The sequence below is a fragment of the Dendrobium catenatum genome, unplaced genomic scaffold (assembly GCF_001605985.2).
Source record: "Dendrobium catenatum unplaced genomic scaffold, ASM160598v2 fragScaff_scaffold_1530, whole genome shotgun sequence".
Taxonomy (NCBI): domain Eukaryota; kingdom Viridiplantae; phylum Streptophyta; class Magnoliopsida; order Asparagales; family Orchidaceae; genus Dendrobium; species Dendrobium catenatum.
Genome location: NW_021319992.1, coordinates 112,814 through 135,709, shown reverse-complemented (window position 1 = coordinate 135,709; position 22,896 = coordinate 112,814). Strand labels below are relative to the sequence as shown.

At 33.1% G+C, this 22,896-nt stretch overlaps 1 protein-coding gene across 4 annotated transcripts; it reads right to left on the bottom strand.

Moving 5' to 3' along the window:
• Positions 1 to 6,204: 6,204 nt before the first annotated feature.
• Positions 6,205 to 22,678, bottom strand: LOC110100061 (endonuclease III homolog 1, chloroplastic-like). 4 transcript variants are annotated; one of them, XM_020827457.2, is made up of 11 exons: positions 22,400 to 22,674; positions 22,207 to 22,319; positions 21,679 to 21,748; positions 15,508 to 15,582; positions 15,270 to 15,388; positions 11,292 to 11,358; positions 11,051 to 11,142; positions 9,383 to 9,520; positions 9,199 to 9,303; positions 8,357 to 8,440; positions 6,205 to 6,718 (listed from the first exon to the last, which is right to left on the bottom strand). In XM_020827457.2, the coding sequence occupies exons 1-11, from the start codon at positions 22,533 to 22,535 to the stop codon at positions 6,572 to 6,574; spliced, it is 1,146 nt and encodes a 381-aa protein (XP_020683116.1). In that variant the 5' UTR covers positions 22,536 to 22,674; the 3' UTR covers positions 6,205 to 6,571. The 4 variants fall into 4 exon arrangements, with proteins under 4 accessions (XP_020683116.1, XP_028556318.1, XP_020683111.1 ...); XM_020827452.2 differs by lacking the exon at positions 6,205 to 6,718 and adding an exon at positions 7,595 to 7,930 and having other exon boundaries at positions 22,400 to 22,675; XM_020827465.2 differs by lacking the exon at positions 6,205 to 6,718 and adding an exon at positions 7,873 to 8,012 and having other exon boundaries at positions 22,400 to 22,677.
• Positions 22,679 to 22,896: the final 218 nt, after the last annotated feature.

Below are 22,896 nucleotides of genomic sequence, written 5' to 3'. Positions count from 1 at the left end.
CCAAAAACATTTTCTCTATCTTCTCTTCTGCCACTCTTTCAATTTCTTCAAGGCCAAGCAACCAAGTGCTAGGGCACCGAAGATGTGAAGAAGATCAACCGATGAACAAGCGTCACATTCAAACCTAAAAAAATTAGGGAGAGTTAATGTAAAGTTTCATTGTCGTAAATATAGACAAAGTGGACGCAACAACATAACTTGTGATAAGAGAACGCATACCAAGGATAGACATGGACATGCATAGGAAGTTGTATAACCATTGATTGAAATGACAAGTCATATCATCACATCAATTTCATAACATATATAACAATTTTCATTTAAAATTGATAATTTCTTAAACTATCTCTTGGACAGTTAGAGAGTAAAACACATATTAAACCTGCTTTGGACATTCTCACTCAAGGATCTTCTAATACAAAACTTTTAGTAAGTTCAATTAAATTAAAATTATAACTAAAAATATTATTAATTTCTCTTATTAAACAAACTATTAATAAAGAATTTTTTTTGTGCATACTAAGGTTTCGTTCGGAACATCATTTTTACTGTTTTTTAAAATAAATTTTTAATACAATTTTTTTTTTTAATATTTCACTAAAAATCTGCTCTATAAACAGTATAAAGTGTCTCAAAAAATTCTAAATTCTCAAGGAAGAAAATTATTGCTCCATTGATATCCCCATCCCCCATTGCTTGGATTTTGATCGAATAAAAACGCTTATCCATTTATTATATTATACTATCTTAAAACACAAGCGATGTAAATGTTGTTCAGACTTCTTCCCTAGCAAAGGAATTGTAGATCCTCCTCTATTGCTCTCTTTTACAATTGTCTGTTTCGATTTAGATAGGATTAATAAATAAAAATATAAAAATAGAGCTTTAAATTTTGTTTGGGATAACTCTCTTACTGCTTTCTAAAATAATTTTTTGATATAAAAATTTTTGTACTAAAAATTTATTTAAAAAAATATCTGAAGAGTTCTTTTAAAATTTTGAAAAAACTTTTAAAATTAAAAAAAAAAAAAAAAAAAACTATGGATAACTAAGGATGCATTTAAGATGACTGATGTTTTTTATAAAATTATTTGTGAAGTTATTTTCGGTAAAACAATTTAGCTATTTGATTATAAAAAAATAAATTTCAACTCAAATATTTTTTTAAAATAATGAAAACATAAAAAAAAATGATAATAGACAAACAAAATTTTAATTACTATCATAATAATAAAATAATGAGTAAGTTACCCCAAATAAACTCTAAGGTTTCGTTTGGGACGGCTTTTTTATTGCTTCTTAAAATAGTTTTTTAGTGTAAAAATTTTAATTTTTAAAGTAAAAAGCTATTTAAAAACAATAAAAAAACGTACCAAACGAAACCTAAGTCTAAACAAATCAATGAAATTTCCTCACCTTAAGCCCCAAAAAAGTCAAATGGAAGCAATTGGTGGATTTTTTTATTTTTAATTTTTTTTTTTGGTGTAATATAAAGTTATTAAATTGGCATCTTAGGGTGGATAATGAAACTACCAAACTCAAAGCACCAGTCCACTGCCAAAGAGATTGCTAGATGCTTTTTTATTACACTAAAAAAAAATTAGTTGCATTATTACGACAATTGGCTTAAAAACAAATTAGTAATTACATACTTATTTTACATGTTCAGATATCTTGTAAATATATAATTAATACTAAATTATGAGGTATCTGTTAGATCATTTAACACTCAATTAAAACATTTAGGTTTATGCCTTTATTTGCAATTTTTTTTTTTTTTTTTTTGGGAAATCTACATAAAACGCTCCTCCCAGCCCAGCCTATCATTGAAAGTCAAGCTACTTTATTTCTAAAATCTTTAACATTCGATCAAAATTTGTTTTTATCATTTACAGATTTTTTATAATAAAATTTGAAATAATATGTAGAGAGAGAGAGAGGCAAAGTGAGCTTGAAAAAAAGTCAAACATGATCTGTTTGGGGTAGCTTTGTAGCAATCATAATTTCATTTAACTACTATTTTATATTTTTCAATCTGCCTTTAAAGATAACAAGAGCTCTTTCTTCAAATGATAATCCAAAAAGTTGTTTTGATAATCCAAAATTTTAAATCTACACCAAAACTTCATGTTAGTTTTATACAATTTGGTAGCTTATATGGCTACATAGGTTTAGTGCTTGCTTTTGTTTATGTGTATCCTATTATGTTGCTACATATTTATAAATACCTAGCTATTGATTGTAATTGGCAGATTTGGAGATTAATAAAATTAGAGTTTTACTTTGTTGTGTATTCTTGTATCCTAAGATTGGCTCTTAGGTGGTGGGTTCTTTCTCCAAGGAGTTCTTGGAGTGGTGTCCGACGACCATCACTGGATCGTCGACGTGAATTCGTCGAGCCCCCTTCAGTCCGGAATCACTTTTTAAATTTAATGAACTTTTATTTAATGGAATGAGATTACATCATTTTTTGAGCTTTGGTTGTTCTAATTTTATTGATTTTGAACTTGTAATATTCATTTGATTTTGTTTTTATAAAATGTTATCATGTCTTGAATGCTTATTAAATTTTAGGTAATTGGAAGTGGTAGGATCTCAACATCTTAGTGCTCCCAATTTAATTTTTTTCATTGCTCAAATGTAACAAAATTGAAGAGGCATCTTGTTACTCCCAAGCTAATTTTGCATTTGCAAATAGATGATGCAACATATTTTATTTTTAATTGCACAACATTGGATCATATTGCACTTGATTTTAATTTAGCAAAAGTTCCTTACAATATGTTTACAGTTTAATTGCTTTCTTTCATGAAGGATTATATTTGACTCTCAAGTATTACTTTAAGCAATATACTTGATCATTACTCGGCTCATTTAAATGTTTATTGTATAATCATAACTTTAGATAGTAGTATAAAAATATAGTTATAAATATTTATTTTAGTCATAAATATTTTTACCAATCATAATTTATAAAATATAACTAATATTTTTAAAATTATAACTATTAATTTCTCTTATTAAACATATATATATATATTCGTTTGGAAGATCATTCTTACTATTTTTTAAAATAAAATTTTAATACAAGATTTTCTTTTTTAAAAATTATTTCACTAAAAATCTGCTCTATAAACAGTATGAAAGTGTCTAAAAAAATCCTAAATTATCAAGGAAGAAAATTATTGCTCCATTGATATCCCCATCCCCCATTGCTTGGATTTTGATCGAATAAAAACGCTTATCCATCTATTATAATATCTTAAAACGTACACAAGCGATGTAAATGTTGTTCAGCCCTAGCAAAGGAATTGTAGATCACAATTGCCGCTTCGATTTAGATAGGATTAATAAATTTGTTTTTATTTTATTTTATTTTATTTATTTTTTTTTTTTTTTGGGAAATCTACATAAAAAACGCTCCTCCCAGCCCAGCCCATCATTGAAAGTCCAGCTACTTTATTTCTAAAATCTTTAACATTCGATTAAATTTTGTTTTTATCTTTTACAGATTTTTTATAATAAAATTTGAAATAATATGTATAGAGAGAGAGAGAAAGAGAGGCAAAGTGAGCTTGAAAAAAAGTCAAACATGATCTTTTGGGGCAGCTTTATAACAATCATAATTTCATTTAGCTACTATTTTATATTTTTTTTTTGGGACATTTAGGCCATTTAAGGCAAACTCACACACACAACGCATACACATAGACTCGAACCTTAGACCTCTTAGTAGGAAGCCTTAGCTCTCAACCAATAGGCCAAGGAGAGTTGTGTACTATTTTATATTTTTCATTCTGCTTTTAAAGATAACAAGCATTCTTTCTTTAAATGATAATCTAAAAAGTTGTTTTGATAATCCAAAATTTTAAATCTACACCAAAACTTCAGGCTAGTTTTTTTCCATTTGGTAGCTTATAAGATTACATAGGTTTAGTGCTTGTTTTTGTTTATGTGTATACTATTATGTTGCTACATATCTATAAATATCTAGCCATTGATTGTAATTGACAGATTTGGAGATTAATAAAATTAGAGTTTTACTCTATTGTGAATTCATGTATCTTAAGATTTGTTCTTAGGTGGTGGATTGTTTCTCCAATGAGTTTTTTGAGTGGTGTCCAACGACCATCACCAGATCGTTAACGTGAATTCGTCGAGCCCCCTCCTGTCCGTTGTCACTTTTTAAATTTAATGAACTTTTATTAAATGGAATGAGGTTACATCATTTTTTGAGCTTTGGTTGTACTAATTTTATTGATTTTGAACTTGTAATATTCATTTGATTTTGTTTTTATAAAATGTTATCATGTCTTGAATGCTTATTAAATTTTAGTTAATTGGAAGTGGTAGGATCTCAACATCTTAGTGCTCCCAATTTAATTTTGCTTGTGCATTTGGATAATGCAAATTTTTTTTCATTGCTCAAATGTAACAAAATTGAAGAGGCATCTTGTTACTCCCAAGCTAATTTTGCATTTACAAATAGATGATGCAACATATTTTATTTTTAATTGCACAACATTGGATCATATTGCACTTGATTTTAATTTAGCAAAAGTTCCTTACAATATGTTTACAGTTTAATTGCTCTCTTTCATGAAGGATTATATTTTACTCTCAAGTATTACTTTAAGCAATATACTTGATCATTACTCGGCTCATTTAAATGTTTATTGTATAATCATAACTTTAGATAGTAGTATAAAAATATAGTTAAATATTTATTTTAGTCATAAATATTTTTACCAATCATAATTTATAAAATATAACTAAAATTTTTAAAATTATAACTAAAATACTATTAATTTCTCTTATTAAACAAATGATTTTTTTTTTGAAAAATTATAATTACTTAATTGAAATTTATATCTAATAGATAGTTTAATTAAAAATTACTAAAATATTCCTAATTTTAATATCATTAAGTCCAACATCCATTAGTTCGGATGTTGGGACTAAAATGATCACATTTTAAAGAGTTGAGGGATCAAAATAATCTCTCAAAATAGTTGTGGATCATTTTAATCGTTCCTAAAGAGTTGAGGGACCATTTTTGCCATTTTATATGTATATTTATATACACGAAAAATATATGAGCTTCAGAGGTAGGAACTGATCCTGACAATTGTTGATCAGGATTTGTTTGTGTTGAAATAGAATTGGCAAAATTATAATTTTTTTTAAAAGACATGAATAAAAAGGCTCTTAAAGCTTTTGCTTTATGTGTGATTTAAAGTAGTCAAGTTATATTTTTAAAAATTAATTAATGTGTTCATATTTAAGAGCATGATACAATCGTTCTTTCTGAATCTTCCTTTTCTAGCTTTTCAAGAGAATTTGAAAATGTTGAGCCTCTTTTTTGGTTTTTTAAAAATTATTTTTCTTTGATTTTATGATGAGTATCTGCATGAAATTATACATTTTTTTTTTAATTGGCTAAGAATTTTCTATGCATATCTTTTCATAAGGTGTTAGAATGGGAAAGCTTTTAGATCTATATGCAAAGTTTTTGATGGAAGAGGCTATTTATTTTTTATTTCTTACTTTGTTTGAAAAAAAATTTACATGGATAGTTATTCCCCATCCTTCAGAACAAAAAGAATAAATTAGATATTTAAGGATATATTAAGAATGGTTGCAGTTTGTTATAATTTTTCTTTGAAGTGGTTATGGGTAAAACAACTTAATTAATTTGATTATAAAAAAAAAAAAACTTTCAATACAAAATTTTAAGGAATTAATGAAAAGACAACAAAAAGATAATAGCCAAACAAAATTTTGATTACTATCAAAATAATAAAACAATGAGAAAGTTGTTAAAAACAAATTGTTTTGCTTCGTTTGGAATAATTTTCTCACTGTTTCATAAAATAACTATGTTACTTTCATTTAACTACTACTTTATATTTTCACACTGCTTTTCAAAAATTTATATGATATAAAGCTGTTTTTATAACCAAAACAACTATGCTACTTTCACGACAACAACACATTTTATAAAAAAAAACAAGTCATTCCAAACAAACCCTTGAACTACTCCTAGAGGCCTGACTCCACTCAAAACAATATCAAATTAACACAAAACTAGAGCAACAATTAAGATTTCAGACAGATATTACAAGCCAACAAGGAATTCAGAAAATGGCAGAAGATAAAATAGTGAAATTTAAATCTACACCAAAACAACAGAAGTAGGGCCTGCAGGTTAAGATAACAAACCTTCTTTCTTCAGATGATAATCCAAAAAGTTGCAAAAGTACAGGCTCAAAAGTGATTCATAGTTCTGTTACAAAAATAAGGTTTCGTTTAGAATGGCTTTCTTGCTGCTTCTTAAAGCAGCTTTCTAGTAGAAATTTTTTACTAGAAAGCTGCTTTAAGAAGCAGCAAAAAAGCCATACCAAACCAAGCCTAAGTCAATTGCTCTTTTGCATTTTTATATAAAACTTCAAGTTCTTATACACTTGTTCCCACAATTAGCAGCATATACATAATGAAGGAGATTGCAGACTAGAACATCAGAGTTTAAGAGATTAGGACTGCACAAAACACAATATTGCAGGTCATGTTTCTAAGACTCTTTGCTGAGCTTTTGTTTTTTCATGGACTTTGGTGTGGGTTTTGGTGATTCTTTGAAAGCTGATGGACAGAGATTATTTACAGTGCAGATGTTGCATTTCGGCCTGAGGGGAGTACACACAGTTTGTCCAAAACCAACCTGAACCGAATCAACTATGGAAGTAAGCTCAATTACTTTGCATTCAGAAAAGCAGAATGAAGCATCGCGTTTCCAGAACACTTTTCATTTGCAATTAAAGCAAGTTTTTTATGAACAGAGGATCAATAATATATATATAATTCATATATTATCTATTTGAGGCAGCTTTATAACAATCATAATTTCCTGATTTCATTTGCCAAATACTTTATGATTTTCAAAAATTTATGTGATGTAATTTTGCATTTATAACCAGAATAACTATGTTGATTTCACGACAGCAGCTTTACAACACATTTTATAAAAAACAAGTCATTCCAAACAGGTGTGCAGATGTCAAACGTCGACCGGAGACCAACCAGAATGTGCCACGTCACTACTTGCTTGATATTGTGGCTCGGTACTGCTCGGTATTGCTCGGTATCGCAGCTCGGTACTACTAACATGATACATTTTGATTGGTCTCCAGATGTTCTTCGTCCGGTCTCCGCACAGAATAATTTCTCTCCAAACAAACCCTAAGACTACTCCTAGAGGCATGACTCCACTCAAAATAATATCAAATTAGCACAAAACTATAGCAACAATTAAGATTTCAGACAGATATTACAAGCTAACAAGGAATTAAGAAAATGATAGAAGATAAAATAGTGAAATTAAATCTACACCAAAACAACAGAAGTAGGGCCTGCAGGTTAAGATAACAAGCCTTCTTTCTTCAGATGATAATCCAAAAAGTTGCACAAGTACAGGCTCAAAAGTGATTCATAGTTCTGTCACAAAAATAAGGCTTCGTTTGTAATGACTTTTTTGCTGCTTCTTAAAGCAACTTTCTAGTACAAATTTTTTACTAGAAAGCTGCTTTAAGAAGCAGCAAAAAAGTCGTCCCAAACGAAGCCTAAGTCAATTGCTCTTTTGCTTTTTTATATAAAACTTCAAGTTCTTAATTCTTATACACTTGTTCCCATAATTAGCAGCATATACATATTGAAGGAGATTGCAGACTAGAACATCAGAGTTTAAGAGATTAGGACTGCACAAAACACAATATTGCAGGTCATGTTTCTAAGACTCTTTGCTGGGCTTTTGTTTTTTCATGAACTTTGGTGTGGGTTTTGGTGACTCTTTGAAAGCTGATGGACAGAGATTATTTACAGTGCAGATGTTGCATTTCGGCCTGAGAGGAGTACACACAGTTTGTCCAAAACCAACCTGAACCGAATCAACTATTAGAAGTAAGCTCCAAATCCTTTGCATTCAGAAAAGCAGAATGAAGCACCGCGTTTCCAGAACACTTTTTATTTGCAATTAAAGCAAGTTTTTTATGAACAGAGGATCAATAATATATATATAATTTTTGTACTAAAAAGCTGTTTTAAGAAGCAATAAGAAAACTGTCCCACACGAAGCCTAAATATTAAAAAAAAAAGTAAGTTTAAAACAGCAGTATGCAATGAGTGCGATTACTACCATCTGCAATATGCTAAAAAAAAGTTCATTTTGATTTGTTGGTTGGAAGTTTTGGCTATCAACTAAGAAGTCTTGAATTCTAATATTGCATATGTGATGTGTGTGTGAGTTTATCTTAAGTAGTCTAAATTTTCAAAAAAAAAATTGTTAGCATAAGATATAACATACCAGAAGTGGATTAATTGGATCCCATTCTTCTTTTGGAAGCCATTTCTGTAAACACACTCTTGTTTCTTCAGGAGAACGAGTTTTCTAGCAAATCAGTAAAAAAGAATGAAAATATTTAAATTCTTAATTTTAAAAAATAAAGATATTATACTACAAATAAAGTAGATAGTAGTATCATACGATGCATGGGAGAATAAGAGATTAGGACTAATATAATAATTTTTTATTTTTAATATTTGTAATTCTTTTATTTAATTTTTTTGGCTAGTTTGTTGTACAAATAAAAATAATAAATAATCTAATTTAGTAAGATAAACTAATATATTATGAAATGATTTTAACAACATAGTTAATTAAAAATATTTTTTTTCTGACTACTTAATATTTAAAACTAAACTTTAAAGTGGCTGAAATCTTGAAATAATTACAAAAAGAGAAGTTCATTTCAAATTAATTATTTACCTTATTTAAGATAAGAATGTAATAATTAGAAGAGTACATCATATATAAATCAGACTTGATATTAGATTCATTGAATGTATATGATTTGGCTCCTTTATGACTTTATCTTTTATTAAAAAAATATTTCTTTCTTCACTACTTGGATTGAAAATATCAAAATTTTGAGTAAACTCCATTTAAAAATGGAATCCTCTCCTTTCACTAGTTTTAAGATGGATGATTCTCTTTTTTAATATGAATATAAAGAGTTACTCAACCATAGAAAAGAAAAAATAATTTAGGGACATTTAGGCCTATTAAGGTGAGTCTCACACACACATCGCATACACAAGACTCGAACCCAAGACATCTTAGTTAGTAGCCTAAGTACTAATGCATACCTGCATTGCGCCTGGCCGCGATACCCAGCCCAGACGATTACAAATGCGATGCACATGAGTGTCGACACATATTCCTTGCACGTTACGCCATGCAACATTCATAACCTATTTAAGATTTAAAATTATCAAAAAAACAAGAACATAACTTAATGTAGCATTGACATTCTCTTATGCTTAAATATACCAGATAAGCCATTTTAGGACCGATTCCAGGAAGGGAAAGCAGGTCATCCAAGGAATTTGGAATATCTCCTCCATACTTATTGAGACAAACTTCAGCTACTTTCTTCATGTACTTGGCTTTCCTCAAGTAAAATCCAACCTATCAAAAACCAATAAAATGAAATTCATAGCCATTATTGCAAAAATAGCCATGATGAGAAAATATTTCTTCATCGACAATTATAATATCATTTACATGAAACTGGCTTTTAAGGACAAATTCAAGAAGCTCTTGGAAGAGACCTAAAATTACTCACAATCACCCATCAAAAAAACAAACGCATCCAGTTGTTAACAGCATTGCCTAAAGCATTGCAAGCTAGCATGAAATCCCGAAAATTAGTTTGAAAGGAAAACTGACAAGGAAATTAGAATGATCATTAAAACAATTAGTTTGATTGATGCAGCACATGGAACAAAATCAAGAATTATGGCTAGAACAAAATTTAGAATTAACCAAATCAGTTCATGAAAACAAATTATACTACTTTTATTAGGTTATTTTATTTAAATTAGGTAGACGTTATCCATTTGGATAATCTGGTTAAAATTGCAATGAATAATCAGGTCATTTTATTTAAATTAGGTAGACATTATCAATTTGGATAATCAAGTTTACGTTGCAATTAATTATCAGGTTATTTTATTTAAATCAGGTAGACGTTATCCATTTGGATAACCCTCCCTCCCTCCTGACCAGTGACCACTGAACACCAACCTCCTCACAGAACTAAGTACAGCCGTCAAGCCAGGGAATACGAGGTAGAAGGAATCAAAAGTGACTTGCAAATCCATAAGATTCACACCAATTCGGTATCAAAGCCAAATTTCCTAATGATAAATGTATCTAAATCCCTATCTTGAAGCCATATGAATTTATTTTATCTATTATCTTGCCACTGGTAAAGCCATGAAAGTTGATCTGTATAAGATTCATAGCTTATACCTCGAAGATCTATCATAAGCATAAGAAACATCTTACGGAGTTGTAAAATCCGCCTTATTCAATTTGAAATAATCGTTACAAATTTATTAGAACGTTTACCAATCTCATAAGCCTCAAAGTACACAACATTATCTTTCTTATTCTAAAATCCTAAAGTTCGGAATCAATGGCATACATCAAGATCGAATGGATCCTATAAAAGATAAGTGATGATGGCGAAGTTCACAAATTGAGACTTGCCTCTAGAACATTATGTGCTCGTGAAGGTTTGATCGAATTCTACATGAAGGTTTGATCTTTGTAGAACTCAAGCTTTTTAATTCTTTGAGGCAATTTATCAAGTTCACACAGAAATTGAATTTAAAAAGCCTAAATTGCTTGTGTTGTTATTTATTGTGGACCACCGAGATCGTACGTACCTAGTGGATGGAGCTTCCAAAAATACGAGATCCGGAGAAGGGTTAATGTATGTGAATGTACACCATGTTTGCAAATATGATGTTTCCATCAAACAAATTTGAGACCTCCAGATTAAACCGGACAATTTAAAAACTACATTATTGGTATACATAGACCTAACCAACCCCACCAAATATATAAACCCAACAGTCCAGTCATTGAAACAAAGCTGATTAAGAGAAATGTATCATAACATGAATTTTTAAGTCATAAGATAGTAGATACCGGATAAATCAGTTTTGCAATGGTTGCTTCATCAGTTTCAACAATCGCAGCAGCATCAACTAGACCTTTCTCAGAAAGACGTTGCATGGCTCCTGGAATCCTAACGAAGTTCATCAAATTCAATAACAAAATCATATCCCGTCACCGGATATCACAAAATTTTAAGAAATATAAGAATATGCTTGACAATCAAATGAAAATGATGAGCCAACCCGACTTCGTATGAGTTATAAGAACTTGCCATGGTTAACTTCATCCTTGGTTTGGCTGGATAGAAGAGAAGATACTAAAACTGCAAATCTTCTTTCCTGGTATTAGTCAGAGAAGTACTTGTGGGAAACTAGTAATTGCACATCACAACACATACATAATGAAACATTTAGATCTCGAGAGTTTAAAGAGTAAGGTTTGATTTGCTTCATAAAAGAATGCACATGCGTGAAGTCAAATGACGCATAAACACAGAGGTCAAAGGATACGGAATAAAGATCCTAGCGTGCAATAATGACATTTATAGATACAGTATAATTGATTGATGCAGTCGATTTGGCTATGGAACAGCCAAAGAAATTTTCTCAGTTGCTTTCATTCCCAAACCTAAACGAACAAACAATGTTCCAAAACCGAAACTGAGGCAAGTGTAATTTACTTGGGTTTGGTTCAGTTTATGACAAACCCAAATTTCAGAGTTCACTACCAAGCCAAGATTTGAATTCGTATCCAAACTTTTTTTCTTGTGTTAATTCTGGATTATATTATTTAATCTACTATGGACATTGGACTATCTTATAAAACTCAAAAATCTAAGCAAGTAGATCAAATTTTGACAAATGTGATTTTCTAGGCTCAATATCAGACCAAAATCAAAGAAACTGAACATAGCAAAATGTTCTAAGTCAAATTTTAAAAGAATGGAATCAAACTAACCTAATAGCATGAGGTCAGTTGACTTGACCCTTTTGGTTTAATCTTATTAATGCAACCAAGAACCTTCATAATTATGATACAACAACAAAAACAACAATAATAAGCCATTATCCCACTATGTGGGGTCGGCTACATGAATCCATTTTCTCCATTGTGTTTTGTTAAGAGTCAAATTCTTATCTAAATTTAATAAAGAAATATCATTTTAATATTTTCTAACTAACATATCATCAAAAAATTATCTTGATCAAGCACGAATCTCGAGTCAAAATCAAGTTGAAAATTTCTGAAATAAAAATAGGGACCATCCAAGCTCTGATTTTAACAAACTTACAGTCAAACTGAACGTCTCAGAATTGCCAACCCAACAACACCAAACTCGACTCAATCTGAGCCCAAATGGGTTCAAATCAAAGATCCAAAGCGCCTTTAGAAAGTTCAAACCATAAATTGGACGACCAAACGAATTTCAAACGTGACATGCTTATAGTCGAATCGAGTGGATCAACGAGAAGAATCCAAAGAGCCCAAGATCGCCAAATTTTAATATCATTAAGACATTCAAATGTTCAGTAAACAGTCCACGATCAAGGGAATCAACATCGGTCATCCATTCAAACCACTCCCAACTTACCCTTGATCTTCCGCTCATTTACCGATCATGTCACTCTAAAAAATCTATAAATAGACCCCTCATTTCTAATGGAGGGGGACCCAAACAAGGAAGAGAAATCTGAGATCTCTCTTGCAACAAAGCTCCTCCTCGACCATCATTCGGACCTCCGCCAAACCACCGACTGATGCCAGACTTCTACCCGGCCACCGACTAACACCGGACTTCCGCCCGGTCACAGACTGACGCCGAATTTCAGCCCGGCCACCGACCAACGTCGGACTTTTGCTCGACCACCGACTAGCATCAGACCCTCATCTGATCTCCGTTTGTCACTAGATTTCAACCAGACGGTTGATTATTGTAATTTGATGGTCCTCAAGGATGGTTCAGTCACCTGTAATCTACCAAAAAAACTAGTGGAATTGTTTCACCCCGTAGTTTTTCCCTTTTTCATGATTTTCCACGTAAAGCTTTTTTGCGTTCTCTGTTTGTGTGTTGGATATCTGTACAATGCTGAGACGTAAAATTCTACTCTATCGCCACGTATATTCTAGCCCGTAACAGTTTGACACCGTTTATAGGAAGCTTAAACTTGTTATCCTAAGTATTGCTTCAATGGTCAACAGGCATAGCAATTGTATTTTGGGAGCCTCTCACTTCAACTCACACCAATCCAGGAATTAATCCATGAATCAAGGCACTAGGTGTCTGCCTCTTTTTATCCTGGTGGGAGAAACCCTGCCGGGGAAGGGACATCAAGACCATCCCAGGAAAATCACATTCGAAACATGAAAGAATCTCAAAATAAGATCTTTTAACTTCTACAAGAGACCCGAGAACCAATGCTAGCACAACAAGATGAGGATCTTCTCTCTCGAGATCCACCACTAACTGAAGGTGTTCAACCTGAACATCTTCATACAGATAATCCTCTTCCTCAGTCAAGGGGTCGTCCTAGAACATGCAAGATATCGACATTGTTGACACCGCTAACTCTATCCATCCTTGTCGCCCCATTTGGCTAGCCCACATTCCTCCAGACATCCCAGAGGACTTTGGCCCAACCTCATGTTGTTGGGATCCCACGCAACGCCCTACATCATGAATTGCAATGATTGGTCCGAGACGAGTTCCCCATGAGAGGTGGAAGACAATTTTTTCATCAGTGGGACTTTTAGGAGTCATCACCCCTGATTGAGGCCATCATTTAACACCCAATTCCGGCAGGATTCAAACTACCAAGCATCAATTCTTACGACGGGACATCCGACCCCTACGAGCATATTGATCAGTATCGAACCATTATGCATATCCAACGAGCATTAGATGTGCTTCTCTATCAAGTTTTCCCGCCACCCTCAAAGGGTAAGCTCGAACATGGTTCTATTCGATTCCAGCCGGAATCATTCTCACGTTCGTCAAATATTCATCGAACAATTTGTTGACAATTAAAGAATAGTTAAAGATTCTTCCCACCTCTTAGGAATTCGCCAAAGTAAAAGTAAGTCCCTCAAAGAATACTTTCAAGGATTTTCTACGGAGGCTCAACAAATTCCAGGGATAGATCCCGAATTGCTAAGATGCGTTCTTCTCGGAGGGCTTCGTCTCGGCCCCTTTTATACTGCACTCATGTGAGACACGGTTCATTCATACGTTGATATGATGTATTTAGTGGAGGCACAAATCTCTACATATGAAGTCATTAATGCTTATAGAAAGCAGTTTGAGCAAACAAATGTAAAGCGTAAAAGTGCATCAGGGACGGATAATCCATCATTGCAGTGAAATAAGCAAGAAAATTATAACTTGCCCTCTCGACCCTCACAACCGCGACGAGAGCCTCATTAAGAAAAAGAGTATATGTCCTTAATGTATCTCGGGCAAATGTCTTGATGGTCATCCAAGATTAGGAGAACGTGAAGTGGCGAATATTGTATCATGAGACTTGATAGTGCAAGTACTAGTCGGGCTGAGTCATGACACTTATACCTATAAAAAGTCTTAACCCTAAAACTAAACAAAATACTAAATTTCAGGGCAGCATATTTGGATTATATAAACTACATCCTGAATGTACTTCCATTTAATTCCTACCATCTCTAACTTTCGATCCAACGGATTCACTAGACTAACTCAAAAACTGTTTACGGTAACATCAAATATCCTCAACTCAGGAAATTCATTTTACAATTGGAATATCTTTAGAGTTTGATTGAACAAACTGCATATAGATTTCCTTGAAACTTAATAAGAATGGAATGTTTTTAAAAACCATTTTAGTTAATTACTTTCTTCATTCTCCATCAACGCCCTTAGTTCAGGGTGAAGGTAAAGCAAAGAAATTTTAGTCACCGAATAGCATGGCTCCTGATTTGGCTTTTTATCTTACAAGTATCAGAGATAAAGAGAGAGAATTCAAGTTAAATCGTAGAGTTATTATGACAACTTTCTCATAGTGAAGCTATTATTATAAGTAATCAATAATGAAAATAGAAAAAAAATGTTAACAGGTGAAGATAAAGTGACCATACATTTAATTTTATCTAAAAACAATTTCACATAATTTACAAATTGAATATAATTTTAATAGTAAAAATTTGCATAAGCAAGTCTAAAAGAGCAAACACCAATAGGTTCTCTCATCTTCTCAATGATGAATTTAAAGGTTAACCATACCTTGGGAGGAAGAAAACTACCAGCCTTTTCACATCCCTTGGAATCTACCGGAGCATTTCCGGAGAACCTCATTTTCTTTATCCCGTCAAGAACCATTTCCCAGTTCGCGGGCATTTCCACTGTGTCAGAAGCAAAATTCAAAAAAATTGTCCATTAGAACTAACAATTGTTTAGAAATGCATAATTGCGCCAACAAGAGGAATTAATGGCTTAAAATTAGGGATCATTCAGGTCATACTCTGCCCTATAGAAGTAACTTTTGACTTGATGGAAATGGTTTTCACCCTTTTTGTATCAAGAATGTCAGTAGTACCTATAGGATAATATCCAATAGAACCATAAATCTCAATCCATCAGATAAATAAAATAATTCAACTTAGCTGAAACTAAACATCAAGATGTCTTTCAACATCTTTAAAGTACTGAAATTTAAAGCATAAACAGGAAAAGCTAAACATAAAGAAGAGTTGCATAAATGTGTTGAAGTTTAAACCTAAATGTGGCTTGTATTTAAGCTTCTCAATTTGGATTAGAGAATAGCTTAAAACATTTTTTTTTTTTTTTTTTTGCTAGGATTGATGAAATATTACAATGTTGCCAAGGAATAAAAGATATTTTGGATGGGTACATACCCTGGGTGGATTTTAGTATGGGGGCTTTGGGGGCACGGGCCCCCACTTAATGGCTAATTAAGTTTATTTATGGCTCATTAAATATAGGTTAAAGCAAATTATTATTATTATTATTATTTATTAGGCTTTTTTGCCATCCCCAATCCCGCCGCTACCTTTTCACACGCACACTGACCAAAATCACACGGACCGAAATCATGTAAGACTTCTTTCATGCGCACACGAACTGAGGCCGGAAGCGCTTTAACGCCCTTCTTTAATCTTGTCCAAAACGCCTAGCCACCAGTCCTTTCAAACAGTTCACGACAACTTTATAAGTTGCAACGAGTCGGCAGTCGGTAGGTTATCTTAGCATCTCTCTCTCTCCTCTCTCTCTCTTCTCTTCTCTCTCTCTTCTTCCTCTCTCTCTCCCCCTTACCGATTTTCTCTCCATGACTCTAAATATTACAGCAAATCTTAAAGTAATATGTCCATACATGTTTTATAACTTATGAAAAATTTTGTTTTATCCATGGAAAACCCAAGCTTGATTTCTACTAATTAGTTATTTATCATTTGATTAACATAAGCATTGTTGGCGTCCTGGAGTATTCGCGCGGCGGTAGATGAAATATAGTTTAGAATTGTCTTAGCATTGTACGAAGATGCCACGCACACAATCAGAAATAAGTGAAGAGGGTGTAAGCATTCATAAGAGACACCAGAGTTTTTTTACGGTGGAAAACACCCTAAGAAAAGGGTGGAAAAACCACGAGGGCCTGCCCAAGTTTGAATGAATCCACTAGTATTTTGCAGTCGATACAAATGAGGCCCTTCCTTGGGGAAGGCTTGGTTGATGTAGGCAAATATTCATCATATAGATTGCATTACATGGGTAAGGATGACATATACATGTTCGTTTGTTGGTCTGAAGGGAGCCGTATCGACAGGAGACCGGGGTCAGAAAGACCGTTGTTTTGTTAATGAGGTCGGAATGACCATAGAGTAGGCGATCGGAGGTCGGGAAGACCGTAGGTCGGCAGAGGACTGGGGTCTGAAAGACCTTTGTATGTTTGTGGAGGTCGAAAGGACTAGAGTTAGGTCGATGGAGGTCGGGAAGATCAATAAGTAGGCAGGAGACCGGGGTCCTGAATGTCGGGCGCTTAAGAGGACGTCGGGTCCTTCAGCATGGACGTAGGGACTGAACGTTGGCCTTAAGGCAGACGTCGGGTCTTCAAGCAGAAACGTCGGGTCTGAATGTCAAGACTTTAAGTAGATACGTCGGCCTGACATCGGGCTAAACGTCGGCCTTGAGATTGGTGGTGCGGCGAAACTGCGGCGGGTGGTCCGGCGGAGGTCCAGCGAGGGCTTCCGTGCGGTGTGCGGGTGAGGTTTCCGGCGGGTGCTCCGGAGGAGGAGCTTTCTTCCTCCTTCTTCCTCCTCCTTCTCCTCTTGCTTGGATCTCCCGTCTTGTGAAAAATGAAGGGCTCTATTTATAGATTTTTCCTAGAGTGGCATGGCCCCGTAAATAGGTTGTGAGATCAAGGGGCAGAATAGGGAGTGGTCAAAATGGAACGGCCGATATTGGATCCTAATTGATCGTGGCACCGTTCATTGGACATTTTGAAGGCCTTAGTGATGTCCGGATTCGTGAGTCTTGGCTCGTTGGATTCGTCTCGTCGAGGACCTTTTCGATTCGAGTTATAAGCTCGTCCAAAATCGAGTTCCTTTGGGTAACTCAAAATTGCGGTTTTGAAAACCTTCCAACAGCGCTTCGGATCCATGATTTGGACCATTTGGGCGCTCGGATTGGGTTGATCTTGGTGTCGTTGAGTTCGTATTTCCGAGACGCTCAGTTCGACTATAAGCTTGCTGAAATCGGAGTTGGGGTGCTCTCGGAATTAATTTTTGAAGTTTCCAACTAGCTTTCGCCTCGAGATTAGTGCCCAATCAAGCTAATTTTGTGATGCCGTATCAAGCATAAAATTAGTTATTAATCATTTGATCAACATAAAATCTTTTTTGTAATAATAATCTATTTCGTACATGTTTTAAATCTTATGACTAAATTAGTAACGTTTTTTTCATTCAAATTAGATATGGAAAGGTATTTCAAAAGAAAAACTGAAGAAGATGCTCAGAATATTTTATGTGGGAAAAATAATATACAAATTAAACAAAGGTATGTAGAAATAAATTTTACTGATATCCCCACTAATAAACTTCTTTAGTGTTGCAGCTAATAAATTTTGGATGAATCCCATGATGTATCAGTTAAAGAACAAGTTGTTATTTCTTTACCTTATGTAGATAAACAAGGTTGTGTTATTGAGCGTTTTATTATGATTATTCATGTAGAAGAGACATCAACTGTAACAGTAAAGAAGTAGATCGAAGCATTTTTTGCAAAATATAGGTTGAGTGTGTCACAACTGTGTGGACAATGTTATGATAGAGCTAGCAACATGTGGGGTGAGTTTAATAAACTAAAATATTAATCATGAAAGAAAATTATTCTACTTATTATGAACATTGATTTACAAAAGTGGAGGTTTAAATTAATAAATTGCTCTTCAAAGGGCAGGAGATACTCTTTAGGATTCTCACTATAATTCAATCATCAATTTAATTCTTCTGTTTGGATCTATAACTGCTGCTCTTGAGATAGCAATAAAAGATGAATCTAACAGTGAGCAAAAAGGTGAAGCATATACCCTCTTTAATTATGTGCATAGTTTTGAATTTATTTTTAATTTGCATATGATGAAAACTATATTAGGAGTTACAAATAAGTTATCACAAGTACTGTAAAAAAAGAATCAAGACATTATATATGTTATGAATTTGGTAAAAGTTTCTAAACAAAAGTTTCAAAATATGAGAGATGAAGGGTGGGATACTTTGTTTAATGAACTTGTATTACTTTGTGAGAAAAATAACATAAATATTCCAAACATGATAAATACATTTATGATGCGAGGAAAATCAAGGCGTCGTACTGAAACAATAAAAAATAGACAACATTATTAAATCCGGGTCAATTTCGGATTAGCAGGTTGACCCGGTCCCGACCCATTTATTCAAACGGGTCGAATTCTGGAACCCAAACCCGACTTGCTTGCGAAACGGGTTGACCCTAACCCAAAACTTTTGAACTGGATTTAGGTTGGGTTTTGGGGTCGTATCAAATATTGACACCCCTAACCTCAAGCTCTACTCGACTCAGAGCTTTCAATTCAGTAATCTTGTTAGACTTTGTGATTTTCTTTCTTACTCTATGCAGGCAATTCTACATTGTAATAGACATGTAACTTCAAAAGCTCAATAACAAGTTAGATGAAATTAATATAGAATTATTCATTCATTTCAACTTTGATAAAGAACGACTGTTATGTCTAGTAAAATTTTATCTGTTAGATTTTTCAAAAATGGATCTCATCATACTAGATAATAAATTAAAAAATTTATTATTGATGTGAGATCAACTAATGCATTTATGAATTTAAAAGGACTTGGAAAACTTGCTCACAAAATAGTGGAGATTAGGAATAGTGATATTTATCATTTGGTGTTCTTACTTCTAAAGTTTGCTCTGATAGTGTCAATTGATCAAGCAACAATTGAACAAATATTTTCTATAATGAACATTATAAAGAATCGTTTACACAATCATATGGAAAATTCTTGGATGAATGAATGTTTACTTACTTAAATTGAAAAATACATATTTAATAGTATTAACAATGAATGATTGTAAAATGATTTCAAAAAATGAAGACTTGACAAGAGAAATTATAGATAATATGTAATAAGAATATCAAGATTTAACATTCTCAATTATAAGTTTTTTTCCTTTATCATATATTCTATCTTTTAATGAGTCTAACGATTTAAAAAAAAAATTAAAACTATCAATGCCGGTCCCAAGCCAGGATAAAAAAGGTTGAGGATTTTTTTTTATTCAATAATTTGTGCTCCCACATGAAAAAAAAAACAGTCTCCGCCCTTGGTATATACTTTGTTTGGCTCCTTTAGTAGCACAGTCTATTCACCCTTTATTGCAATAATTTGTTGTAATAACCCACCGGACTAGTGCAGACTGCAGACATGGCATGATAGAAATATTTTGACTTACTAATTTTGATGCTTGATGATATGTTTTTTAAAAAAATTATTGAATAAGTAGCCTATGTTTCTCTCTCAAACATATGTAGTGATTGGATGAGAATTCTCTCATAATGAGTTATGCAATTTTAGTTGGCTTGTTATTAACAATTATCAATCGATGTTAATGTTAAAACTTGTGGTAAAATAGAGAAGTTCCTCAAAAGTATCATGCAATAAGAGGATATCAAGAGCTTAAGTTATATTTAATCAAAAATTTGCATAAATTTGAGTCCTTAACTGTAAAAAGTTGTTGATAGCTATGTTTACGTTAGTGGAAATAAGAATATTAAGGCGGATGTGCAGTAAAACTATGAAAGATAAATTAAAGAACAATTATATTGGATGATCTGTTGGAGTGACACTATCAAAAGTAAGGTAGTTGAAAATAAACATAGCTGATCTGGGGCATGTACAATAAAGGATATAAAATAGCCCATTATATAGGTATGTTAAATTCAAATCGGAAGATTATAAGGAAAAAGGGATAAACCAAAAGCAACATGGATAAAGATTGTTCAAATTGATTTATAAAGACTCAAATAGCACTCAACATAAATGAATAGAGAAAGATAAGTTATAAAGCTAACAAAAAATAGTTGGCATAAGGTTTGTTGCATGTCAAAACATTCACAACAATATTTAACATCTTAACTTTGCACGAAAATCCAACTCACATAAATAAGAAAGGAGTGCATAAATTATAAGAGACACTATAATTTTTACTTGTAAAACCCGGGAAAGAGAAAAAATTATGGGGTATGGCCTAATTGAAATGATTTTGTTAGTGATCACCATCAGTTACAAATGATGATCCTCCATAAGAGAAGACATCAATTCATTGAGGTGAGCATGCAATGTAGAGAACATATTGTGCGATTAAAATTAGAAGAACCCTGTGTCAGGTGATTTTTAAGAGATCATTTACATGCTTGTTTGGTCATACTCCATTGAGAAAGGAGACCAGAAACTAAAAAAACTAATATAAATCACAATACTGATGTCGAGAGTCAGAGTTAATGTTGATAGTGTGCATTGATTATATAAATGATAGAATGTTGGAATTATTAGAGATGGTAAGTGACAAAGTCAGTGGCCATCAATGTAGCCATGCAACATTGATCAAAATTCAAAAGATTATAGTTCAAAAGACCCTACTCGAGCAATGGAGGTCAAAGGACTATAGTCGGGTGACGTTGATCCGAGGACCATTGAGTAACGGTAGTCAGAGGATCATGATCGGGCAATGATAGTCCAAGGATCATAGTCTGACAACAGTGATCCAAGAACCGTAGTCGGTCAGTGGTGGTCAAAAGAAATGACCATCAATTATGGAATTTGCTCTAAAATGTGTTTACATTTATAAGGGTAAATTTTGAAATGATCATTAGTGATGTGAATAATTTCATGAAGTTTATTTCAAATTACTATGCATTTCTCCCACTAACATTTCCTACCTTTGCGTCAATGGTTAGAGAAAAAAACTTAAAGCACTATAGAAGGTGTCTTCAATTCATAAGAAACAAAAAAATTGCTTACAATGGTTGTAATTGGTGAAAATCCACTTTTATTTCACAAGCATTAAGTAAATCAAATGCTGGCAAATAGGAATGTTAGTTAATAGAACATTTTACCTGATGTTGAACTTTCACATGCCTTGACTGGATTATATTCAAACTCTTCTATATCCGGTAACCTATCAAACTACAAATTGTTGTCAGTCAGTTGAATAGAGTAACATTTATTTTTTCTTGCTTCAAACAACTCCCAATAAGTTAAATCCTCAACAAGGCCCGGTGAAAAGAGTTTAAACATAATAGACCACCAAAATCACAAAAGTAAATTTCCAGCCAATATAAAGTAGATTTAATCAATAGAAACTTCCTGCAAAATAAATGTGACAAAGTTTTAAAGAAAGCGAACAATGAAATGAAACTAGTTTTGCTTCGTCAACTTTATTTCAAGCTAAAAGCCAAAAACATTTACTATGTATAAGAATCTTACTTCAATTATCCCCCAAATCAAAGAACACCAAAGTACCCTATGTGTAAAACAGCAGTCGAGTAATTATCATATCATTCAAGCAAAGAAGTCGCCAGCGCATATCAAAATATAAAATTGCAGTTTCCGCGGCGACTGAGAATATAAGATGATGAACTTACTACAGGTACGGGAGCTTCACCGCTTGGAACATCCATAGCAACCTCGACTATCCTCCTTGCGCTGTCCCTTCTCACGCGAACTCCAACAGGGGTTTTCTCGGCTCCATCAGAACCTGAAAATAAGCAGAAACACATTTGCAGAGAAATAACCAGGAATGATACGGACTGACGAAATCAGAAGAAATAAGCGAACCTGTAACCGAACTAAGTGTTTTGGGAGACAGCGATCGGGACGTGGCTCTGGAGTTAGGCATTCGAAGGCCTTTTCCGGCGTACAGATGGGGAAATGGAAAAATCCGGCGAAGGGCGAGGCTGTGGTGGAAGAGCATTTTAAGAGGGAAATACGAGGAACTGAGTTTTATTTTTATTTTTTTTTAGTTGGGACTGACCGCATCAAGTTACAACTTACAATCAGTAGCCATCTTGGTTTGTAAAATACGCATAAGATCGAATCATTAAAGAGTTTGTAACGTGGAGTGTTCAAAACCTTGGGGTCTGGTTGTAGCGGTAGGGTCTGGTTGGAGCGGTAGGGGCTGTTTTTTCTTTTAAATGCGATTTTTTATTTTTTTTTTTTTTTTTTGGAAATTAAGGGCTTAGCCCATTTTATATATAAAGAGAAAATTATAAAGTAAAGAAAAATTACAATGTAAAAAGGAACTCCATGAGCTTCAAAAAATAGAGCAAAGCTCG